This window comes from Cebus imitator, unplaced genomic scaffold (assembly GCF_001604975.1).
Source record: "Cebus imitator isolate Cc_AM_T3 unplaced genomic scaffold, Cebus_imitator-1.0 Scaffold18, whole genome shotgun sequence".
NCBI lineage: Eukaryota > Metazoa > Chordata > Mammalia > Primates > Cebidae > Cebus > Cebus imitator.
Window position 1 is genome coordinate 13,374,782 of NW_016107333.1, and position 11,498 is coordinate 13,386,279.

The 11,498-nt window shown below is 41.2% G+C and overlaps 1 protein-coding gene across 3 annotated transcripts in view; it reads right to left on the reverse strand.

Annotated features, from left to right (window-relative positions):
• The window catches only part of NTN4 (netrin 4), a 123,905-nt gene that overhangs the window by 21,784 nt on the left and 90,623 nt on the right, over positions 1-11,498 (reverse strand). For all 3 annotated transcript variants that reach the window (XM_037733874.1, XM_017516080.1, XM_017516086.2), the window contains exons 6-7: positions 4,604-4,817; positions 3,809-3,924 (exon numbers count right to left, since the gene is read on the reverse strand). In XM_037733874.1, the coding sequence (XP_037589802.1) occupies positions 3,809-3,924; positions 4,604-4,817 (330 nt within the window). The remainder of the gene's footprint in view (positions 1-3,808; positions 3,925-4,603; positions 4,818-11,498) is intronic.

Consider the following 11,498-nt stretch of genomic DNA (forward strand, 5'->3'; position numbering starts at 1 on the left):
TTAATCAAAGGCAGGTAAAACCATTTTGGAGAAAAGTGACAAATGCTATTGAAAGTCCTTAAAGAGGACCCTAGAAAGATATCTTCATGTTTGGGACGATTCCATATTACAACACTCTCACTTTTTTCAAAATGATCTATAAAGTCAGCACAACTGCAATAAAAATCCCAACAGATCCTTTTGTGGCATTCAATAAACTTAATCTAAAGTTCGCATGAAAGACAAAGAACCAATAGCTAATATAATTTTAAGAAAGAACAATGAAATGAAGGGACTTGCCATATCAGATATCAAGACTCATTATAAGACTGTAATAATATATTGTGGTACTGGCTCATGAAACATGATAGACAAGATACAGATCCATCCATATACAGCATTACAAATAATGGCCTCAGCCAAAGCCACTCATTCTCATGACCATATCGTAGACGTTGCCATTGTTGATAACTGCTACTCTTCCAATCTCTATTTCTTTTCTTTTCCTTCTTTTTTTTTTTTTTTTTTTTTTTTTTTTTTTTTTTTTTTCTTTTTTTTTTTTTTTTTTTTTTTTTTTTTTTTTTTTTTTTTTTGAGACAGAGTCTCACTCTGTCACCCAGGCTGGAGTGCAGTGGCATGATCTCGTCTTGCTGCAACCTCTGCCTCCCAAGTTCAAGCAATTCTTCTGCCTCAGCCTCCTGAGTAGCTGGGATTACAGGTGCCTGCCACCATTCATAGCTGATTTTTTGTATTTTTAGTAAAGATGGTGTTTCACCATGTTGGCCAGGCTGGTCTTGAACTCCTGACCTTGTGATTCACTGACCTTGGCCTCCCAAAGTGCTGGGATTACAGACATGAGCCACCATACCCGGCCTTCCAGTCTCTATTTCAAATATCCCATTCTTTGACCTCTACATCCTATCCTTCTAGCTTGCTTCCAACTCCAACAGTCCTTTGAAACCCTATAATCATGACTACTTCATTTCACCCTCACATTCCTATATACTCAGTTTAAATTCCATGAATAATTATTGCCCTCTGTTGCTTCATTCTTGCTTGGAAAAACCTCAACCTAGCTTAATGTCAACTCTTTGTGTATGCCTACATCCACAACGCCGAATATGACTAGGGCAAACATCCAAGCATGCCGACTGGTGTTACTCTCAATGCCACACCTCTGCTTGAAATGCTGTAATGGCTTCCATCTGACTCCAGGTGAAAGCCAAAGTCCTTATAGTGGCCTCTACAGCCTCTTATATTTCCTCTTCCACTTCTCTTCCCAGCTTGCTGTGCTCCAGCCACACTGGCCTTCTTGCTGTTTCTAGAGAAAGCAGGCCAATTCCCCCTCAGGCTTTAAAGACTTGCTGTATCTTCTGCCTAAACTCTCTTTCCACTGCCACCTGTATAGCTATCCTTCTTACCGCCTCCAGATTTTTTTCCCACTCAAATGTCACCTTTCATAGGGCTTACCTGATCACCTTATTTAAAAGTATGACCTTCTAAAACATATCTTACCCCGTCCCTAAATTATTTTTTTATTATACCAAATATATTATTTGATTATTAGCTGTTTTCCTCCACCAGAATGGAAGAGGCACAGAGGCAGGGATTTCATCTGTTTTGTTCACTTACTATATTTACAGTGCTGCCCCACGACAGAGGAACTTAATACCTATCTGTTGGATGAATGTATAAATTTATAAAGAACTGCTACAAATTAGTAAGAAAATTACAGACAGGAAATTCACAGAAAAGTAAACCTGAATGGCCAAGAATAAAGACAGGTACTTCCATAACCATTTAAAGTGTAAGGATTTAAAACTGTGAAAAACGTTCTTAGAGGAGGTAGCCCACAAGCTATAGAAAAACAGGTGGCAGACTTGGCCTGAGGGCTGTGGTTGGCCAGCCCCTGGCCTGGTGAGACACCTTCTCAAGTACACAAAGTCACATATGAGAGAACGTTCATGGTAGCATTATTTATAATGGTGGAAAATTAGAAATTGGAGAGATCCAAAATGGCAAACAAACAAGAGAATAAAAATGGTATATTCATATAACTCTTTTTATATGAATTTTTTTGAGATGGATAAACCTAAAAAAAATACACAATCAGGTAAAAAATGTTTTGCTTATTACATTGCAGAGATGGGTTCTTGCTATGTTGCCTTAGAGTTCAGTAGCTATTTACAGGTGCTATTATGGTACACCACAGCCTCAGACTTCTGGGCTCAAGAGATCTTCCTGCTTCAGCCTCCTGAGTAGCTGGTACTATAGGCGCACGCCACCAAGCCTGGCTACCAAAAACATTTTAAAAGAGTAGATATCATGTGCATGGAATTTTGAAATACTAAAAAAAAAATAAGTAATAAAATAGTAAGAACATGAAAGCGGATGATCAACATCAAGTTCACCATCGTGGTTATTCTTCTGTGGACAAAGGGAGGCAGCTGGGCTTGTGACTGGGTACATCAGGGACCGCAAAAGCTTCTGTAACATGCTATAACTTAAATGAGAATATGAAACAATTATGGCAAAGTGAGAGATCTGCTAACCCTTTGAAGGAGTATGGGTGCTCATTGCAATCGCATTTTTACTATTTGTAATGTTGCATAATAAAATGTATTTAGCTCACTGTGAGTTTAATTTGAAGCCTTTGGTGAGCACTTTATATTCAAGTACCGACACAAGATTTCACACCCACATTAAAATTTGGGTTAAGGAGCAAGTTAGTGCTAAATACAATCATGTGCTTTTGTGCAAGAAAAGAATAGAGACAAGGCGAACACAGAAACTGAGAATTCATACCACTATCACAGCATGCTCTTCAAAAGAAACAGAAAAATGTCACAGGGAAATTGAGTCAGAGGAAATAGGAGCACATACTGAGTAAACTCAAAGAACTATGTTTATGTAGTGAGCAGTGTTTTGGCTTTGGTAAAAATCATTTTTTCATATTCAGTTAGTTATTTTTTTTCTTTTTAATTATTTTTTTTCAGTTAATGTTATTAATTTGAATTTTTAGGCTTTATTATTTGGCTTATATTTAATTTGTAAAATTACTTTTGCTTTCTAGCTGTAAAAAAACTATAAACATAAGGAATTCACAACTGGCTTTTGCTTTGTACCTATTAAGGCAAGCTAGGTTTATGAGAATATTTTTCCTTTCAATGGATTTGTACATTTCCAAACCTGATATATTCAGTAGGCACTTTTTTGAGACAAGGTCTTACTCTGTCACCCAGCCTGGAGTGCAATGACACCATCACAGCTCACTGCAGCCTTAGACCACTCAAGTGATCCTCCCACCTTAGCCTCTCAAGTAGCTGGGACTACAGGTGTATGCCACCACACTGGGCTAACTTTTTATTTTTGTAGAAAGAAGTCTTGCTATGTTGCCCAGGCTGGTCTTGAACTCTTAGGCTTAAGCAATCCTTCTCCCTTGGCCTCCCAAAATGCTGAGATTACACTCACCCCGCTCAGGAGGCTCTTAACTGTGTTTTAGAGCGAGAAAAGCATAACGAAGTATCAACAGTAGAATAATGAGATTTTAGGTGCTTTTTTGTTTACTATGATGTTTTGCATTTTCCAAATTTTCTATACCAATTACATACATTACTCTAATAATCAGAAAACAAAAATATGTTAAAATACCCCTTAGCTATATTTCACAGTTTCATATTTACGGAAGGGTCACTATTTTATCATACCATGAAACCCCAGAACTAAAGAGTTCCTCTCCTAGGATCCAAAAGCTGTACCTGGTTTGTCACTTATCACTGTTACCCAAGATCAGACCTGAAAATATGACACTGGGTTATATCCATCTCACCTGAGTGTAGCAGTGCGGAAAATCCCTGCGCATCCCCCCATTCCCAGGTGGGTTCGCTCTTATTGTGCATGGGACGGAAGTCAGGAACTTCATGATACCAGTCCATGTCTGTGTTGCTAATAAAATAGAAAATGATAAAGAATGTAGTAAGGAATTTTTAAGAACTTGTATAGAAATGAATCTATTTATAGAGATTGAAACTTTATCTTCTACCTTCCCATACTTCCTTTTTCTAGAAATAAATAATGTTTTAAGGAACTATTGTAAAGACAAATAATTTATTTTGCAAAATGAACTAGATGATCTCTAGAATCTTGCAAGAACAAATTACTTGAGTTTGTAATTTGACCAACATTTTTTGCTTGTATCTGTTTTTTAAGAGAGTTTTGCTCTTGTTGCCCAGGCTGGAGTGCAATGGTGTGACCTTGGCTCACTGCAATCTCCACCTCCGGGGTTCAAGTGATTCTCCTGCCTCAGCCTCCTGAGTTGCAGGCATTACAGGTACCCACCACCATACCCAGCTAATTTTTTTGTATTTTTAGCAGAGACAGGGTTTCATCATGTTGGCCAGGCTTGTCTTGAACTCCTGACCTCAAGTGATCCACCTGCCTCAGCCTCCCAAAGTGCTGGGAATGCAGGTGTGAGCCACCAGGCCTGGCCTGACAAAAATTCTTTGAAAGAGATGTGCAAGCATAGCTTTGCTTCATTAACAGAATGTAAGATTTTCCAAATCACTACAGATTTTTGAAAGAGTCTGAAATATATCAGCTGAGAGCAAGAGCCATGCACACTCACCTGCTGGTGCAGTCTCCAGTGATAGGGTCACAGCTCCCTGCACAATCACATGGTCGACAGCCATAGTCTCCGAAGCCCCAGTATCCCACCATGCACCTGTCACAATGTGGCCCTGCCACCCCAGGCTTGCAAGGGCAGTCACCATTGCTGGGGTCACAGAATGTCACTGAGTTGGCAGGAAGGACAGCTGATCCTACTGGGTGGCAGGAACACGCTACAACAGAGAGGACACGTAAGGACCAGTGAGCGACTGTAGATCACCCAGGTGAAGATTAGGCTTGACCATCCCCAGAGACTCCCTTTACCACACAGCACATTTCTGAGACTCCTCCTTTAGCCAGTGAGTGTATGCTCAGAGAATGAAAGCTAACTAAATGACAGATAAGCAAGATATAATCAGAAAAGCATGTCTGCTGCAAAAACAAACACATAATTTATTCTAACATGGAAGGCATGAAATATGAATGCCTTTTGGTTGGGTGAGGATGAACCAGCAAAGAAGACAGAGTGGAAGCATTCAGCGAGAAAGGAAAAGATGTCATGAGAGTGTAAGTGTTCTGGAAGCCAAAAAACATTTCAAGGAGGAGGGCAGCATCAGCTGTGTCAGATATCGAAAGGTCAGAGAAGATGGGGCATGAGGTGGAGTGTTGCACTGAACAACACGAAGGCTGTTGGTGTTCTTCACAGGAAGAGTTTCAGTGTAATACATAGGGAGCAGGGAACCCAGTGGAAGAGGAATTGGGAGAATGGGAGTAGAGGAATTTGAGCATGAGAACAGATAGCTCTTTTGAGGAGCTTTTCTTTTCTTTTGAGACAGAGTTTCGCTCTTGTTGACCAGGCTGGAGTGAAATGGCATGATCTCAGCTCACCTGCAACCCCTGCCTTCTGGGTTTAAGCGATTCTCCTGCCTCAGCCTCCCCAGTAGCTGGGATTACAGGTTTGTGCCACCACGCCCAGCTAATTTTTTGTATTTTCAGTAGAGACATGGTTTCTCCATGTTGGTCAGGCTGGTCTCGAACTCCTGACCTCAGGTGATTTGCCTGCCTCGGCCCCCCAAAGTGCTGAGATTACAGGCATGAGCCACTGTGCCTGGCCTTCTTTTCTTTCCTTTTTCTTTTTTTTTTTTTTAAGAGAGGGTTGCACTCTAACACAAAGACCAGAGTACAGTGGTATCACCATGGCTCACTGCAGCCTCAACCTCCTGAGCTCAAGTGATCCTCCTGCCTTAGCCTCCTGAGTAGGTGGGACTACAGGCTGGAACCATCATGCCTGGTTGATTAAAAAAAATTTTTTTTTTGTAGAGACACGGTCTTGCTATGTTGCCCAGGCTGGTCTCAAACTCCTGGCCTCAAGCAGTCCTCTCACCTTGGCCTCCCAAGCGCTGGGGCTACAGATGTAAGAAACAGCACCCAGCCATAAGTCCTTAATACTAATCAAAAGTCCTTCTCCTCAGCCCTCTCTATACTCCCAGAATTGCTTATTCTCACAGTTTGACAACCTGCAGCAGTTTCTTTGCTCTTGAGATGGCAAAAATAGTTGAACAAAGCGTGTATATGTGTGTGTGCACATACATATATACATACTTTTTTTCATATATATGTATGAGTGAAATGTGCTTTTTGGGCTTATCACAAATTCATGAGCCCTAACTTCAGTTGGATCTCCAAACCAATGCTCATCAACACTGTATTTGTTTTCTTGAGACAGGGTCTTCTTTTGTTCCAGGCTGGAGTACAGTGGCGCTATCTCCACTTACTGTAGCCTCAACTTCCCGGGCTCAAGTGATCCTCCTGCTTCAGCCTTGCAGGTAGCTGGGACTACAGGCACATGTCACCACACACAGATAATTTTTGTACTTTTTGTAGAGACAGGGTTTTGCCATATCCAGGCTGGTCTTGTACTCCTGGCCCCAAGTGATCGGCCCACCTCAGCCTCCCAAAGTGCTGGGATTACAGGCATGAGCCACAGTGCCTGACAACTCTATTTATTCAATTTTACCTGGATTTTTAAAAAAATAATACTTCTTGGCTGGGCGCCGTGGCTCACACCTGTAATCCCAGCACTTTGGGAGGCTGAGGTGGGCAGATCACCTGAGATCAGGAGTTCAAGACCAGCCTGACCAACATGGAGAAACCCGTCTCTTACCAAAAATACAAAATTAGCTGGGTGTGGTGGCTCATGCCTGTAATCCCAGCTACTCAGGAGGCTGAGGCAGGAGAATCACTTGAACTCGGGAGGTGGAGGTTCAATGAGCTGAGATCACGCCACTGTACTCCAGCCTGGGCAACAAGAGTGAAACTCCATCTAAAATATATATATATACACACACACATATATGTTTCTCACAGTGGCTGTGAGAAATAAAATACATATATATATATATATATATATATATATATATATGTGTGTGTGTGTGTGTGTATATATATATACATACACATACACATATATGTTTCTCACAGTGGCTGTCTCAGAAATTCCCTAGGCTTCTCAACCTACCCACTTAGTCTGATTCTAATTCACTGTAGGGTCCTCTGGATAATCTTTTCTTCACTTCAAAATCTTTTTCATGCTCCCACTGCTTTCTCTGAGAACCAAGTGAGATGCTGGGAGAAACGTTGGTTGACGGCTCTGCCTCCAGCAGCCTCTGTGATCTCAGGCAAGAAATACGACTTTCCTGAACCTTGGTTTCTTTATGTCTCACAGAGAGGTCATGCAGGTGACGTGATTCTAAACGAAACTACTTCCACAAGGTGTATAACATGGTGTCGCTCACCGAAGAAGCCAGTTCTTCCTGCTGCATCTTTTCAACTAATATTCTCGACTCTCTTCTCTGCTTTTTTCCCTTGGAAACTTCTTATATTGATCACTTTTCCTTTCAATATCAGTTTGGCTCAAATCTCCACTACTGACTAACTGTATGACTTTGAGCAAGATACTTAGGCTCTCACCTCAGTTCTCTTGTCTGTAAACATGAAAATAAAAACAGGACCTACCCTCATGCAGTGATAAGGATAAAAAGAGATTATGTATGCAAAGCAGTTAGCGTGAAGTCTGGTACATGATTCATGGTAAATTAATTAACTAATTAATTCAATAGATAATTCTTTTGTTTTCTTTAGAGAGGGTTTCACTCTGTTTCCCAGGCTAAAGTGCAATGGCTCATCACGGCTCACAGCAGCCTCGCTCCCAGGCTCAAGTGATCCTCCCACCTCAGCCTCCCAAGTAGCTGGGACTATAGGCACATGCCACCACACCTGGCTAATTTTTAAAAGTAGTCAGGGTCTCACCATGTTGCTCAGGTGGTCTTGAACTCCTGGGCTCAAGCAATCCTCCTGCCTTGGCCCCCCAAAGTGTTGGGATTACAGGCATGAGCCACTATACCTGGCTGATAATTCTTATAGAGATATAGGAAGTATGTTTATGTGAGAAATGGTACCAGCCCTCAGGGAACTTATAGGCTTGTGGCAGAAACAGAGAAGTAAATAAAAGACTTGCATACATGTGACGTGCTGTAAGAGATATACATAAAGCACTGTGAGAACACAGAGGAAAGGCGAAGGCAACACAGACTGAGGGAATCAGGTGGGATCCACAAACAAGGCATCATTTAACCACCTTAGCCAGACTGTAAAAGATACAGAGGAGTCTGCAGGTTGAAAAGGAGGGCAAGGGGCCAGGTGTGGTGGCTCATGCCTGTAATCCCAGCACTTTGGGAGACCGAGGCAGGTGGATCCCTTGAGATCAGGAATTCAAGACCAGCCTGGCCAACATGGCGAAACCCCGTCTCTAATAAAAATACAAAAATTATCCAGGTGTGATGGCACATGCCTGTGGTCCCAGCTGCTAGGGAGGCTGAAGCAGGAGAATAGCTTGAACCTGGGAGGCAGAGGTTGCAATGAGCTGAGATCACATCACCACACTCTAGCCTGGGCAACAGAGTGAAACTCCATCTCAGAAAAAAAAAAAGAAGAAGAAATAAAAGGAGGGCAAGGAAGGCAATTGCTCGTTGCAGCTTGGTCTTTAGACATTTTTCTCAGTGCATCTTTTTAAAATAACTTTTTCATTTTAAATTGTGGTAAGAAGCATATACCATGCAGTTGACCATCTTAGCCATTTTTGGGTGTACCATTCATTTCCACCACATTTTATGTTTCAGCATTGTCTGAACTCATTGACAGAAGGATCTTTATCTTCTTATTTTTGTTTTTGGGGCCCCAGAACAGTGTCTGGTACATAGTAGATTCCCCAATCAGCCTTTGTAGAATTGACTTGGCGGGAATCCTACGTGAAAGGGCGGGGCCCATTTGGGGAATGTGAGAAGTTTAGTGTGCCTGAGTGTACACCAAGTGGAAAACAGTTGAAGGAGATGAGGCAGAAAAAAAATCTGTAGAGTCAGGTTGGATGGTGTTAGGATTCCAGGTTGTGGGAATGCCTAGCTTCTGAGGTTGAATTTTGTCCTATGGGCATAATGAATCATAAAAAGTTGTAAAGCAGAAATATGACATGGTTACAATTTAATTTTGACTTTGGAGGCATTAGACTACAGTGGGGAGAGGCTGGTGGCAGGATAATCCAAGAAACAAGAGACAACAAGGAAATGACTGAGACAGTAGGTGTCAGAGTGGGAGGAAAGTTTGGATATGAAAAACTTATTTTTAAAGTTAGAATAGATAGGGTTTGGGGACCAACTGGAAGAGGAAGAAAGAGTTGTTGAGGGACAAATAGAAGTTGAGGAAGATTTTCAAGTGTCTAGTTTATGAAACTGAATGATTAGTGACATTATTCACAAAGATCTAGAAGGGAGGACTAGAGAAAGTCGGGGCAGGTAGATCCATGTTGAGGGTGGAGATAGGGAAGGAAGGGAAAAAGAATGAGCTTAGGATCAAACACATTACGCTTGAGATGCTTAAATATATCCTGGAAATAATCTAATACTTAGGAGAAAAGTTGGGGTCACAAATAGAGCTTTGAGAGCTGTCACCCAATGGCAGCTGAAATTAGGTGGGCTAGATGAGACTTCCCAGGGCGCTGTGTAGAGTGAGATGAACAAGAATAGAACACGGTGGAAACATCCAGAGGCACTGGCAGTTGGAGGAGCAATAACTTGCAAAAAGCTTATTAAGGAAAAGGAAGAGAGAGAGAAAAAATAGCCACAGGATGAGAAGAAAGTTTCAAGCGGTTAACAGTGTCAAACAATGCAGAATGCTCAAGTCACATACGACAGACCATAGGCAGCAACACTGTCAGTCAGGAGGTTATGGGTGACTCTTGTGAGAACAGAAGCTGGAGAAATGCAGGCCTTGATGGTGTACTGTCCTCCTATGTAGATCTCTCTTTCATCTCTTTAACCAATAACTGTTAGAGCCATGGCTCTCAAATCAGTATGAATGTGTGAAGTTTGCAGAACATTTCTAACATCTGTGCAACCTCCCTCACACACACCTCCCCATAAGCTCTCTTCCATTGAGAACCACTACAATAGCGCATGAAGTGTTGCTTCTTCTGCAAAAGGTATGAATTGTCTTCTTGGGAAGAAGCTCATTCATTGATTCACTCACTCAACCAACAAATGTTAATAATAATAATTCTAATGTTTATGAAGCATTTGAAGCATATGTATGGCTAATGGTCACCCCTTAGCCATACATATAAGAACTTTCATGCTAGAGTCGTAGCCTACTTTTCCAGTCCTTCCTCTTATTATTCTCTTGCATATAGCCCTTGTTCTAATTAATCGGGACAATTTCTAGACACACCCTCCATCTTTCTTGTTTCTGCACCTTTATTAATTTCAATAGTGAAATCTGTATCAAATGTCATCCCTAAGAGTTGCCCTGATTCAACCATTTGGGGTAGTCAGCATGCTCAAGGCAGGAGCTCTATGTGTATCTTTCTTGTTAAAGACAGAACTTTTGACATACAATGATATTCAGAAAAGAAAATTGGGGTTCTGCACCCTTCCCTCTGCCACCCCCTCCTACCTCACCAAACGTGAAGCCAGGGCAGTCACTCAACTTGTCCATCTAAGGGACAGGTCCACCTTCTTTTAGAAGTCATTCCTTATTCCATTACAGTTGAGTATGATTTACCCTTTCTTTATAACCCTCCAGTGCTTAAACATTTCTTATGCTCTGGTCACATTCTCTTCTGCATTAAGACACCGGGTGTTTCCTTTGTCTATCAGACCAGTCTGTAAGCTTTTTGAAGGTGAGTATGGGCCTCACTCACCTATCCCCTGCAGTGCTTAGTGGAGGCAGACTTGAGTTTAACTCCTAGTTGAAATGTGTTTTACCTTTCTGAGCCTCACATTTCTATGTTGCCAGGCTTTGTTGAGGACTAAACCAGAGATAATGTAAGACATTAGCAAATGGTAGATTACAGCTGCTCAAAAATGGCCCTTGAACTGAATTAAAAGGCCATGATGTAAGCACTATTTACAAAGGACAACGGAGGAAACCACCATAGGAGACATTGTTTCAAAGGCTAATTACCTGTGTATTTAAGGCAGCATTTATTTACCCATTCACTTACTCAACAAACATTTTATGAGGACCTGCTATGTGCTAAGTACTGTGCAAATTGCTAGGGATCTAACTTGAATAAAATTGTCTTGGCCCTTGAAAAGATCCCAAGTTTAGAAGAATTATTCCAAGAGTTCAAAAAAGCTTAATACCAGAGGAAAGTAAAGATTTTGCCTCTAAAACGTTGAGGTTCTAAGGAGAATATCTTTATATTCATACAGTTATCATCATCACTGCCTCTACATTAAATTTCCTAATTTTTTCTTCACTTGGTTTTCATTATGAGAACTTTTAGGCATTTTTCTCTTAAAGTATCAAAGTACTATTGATTTATAGTTTGTTTCTAATTAAGAGATAAATCATGCTGGGCG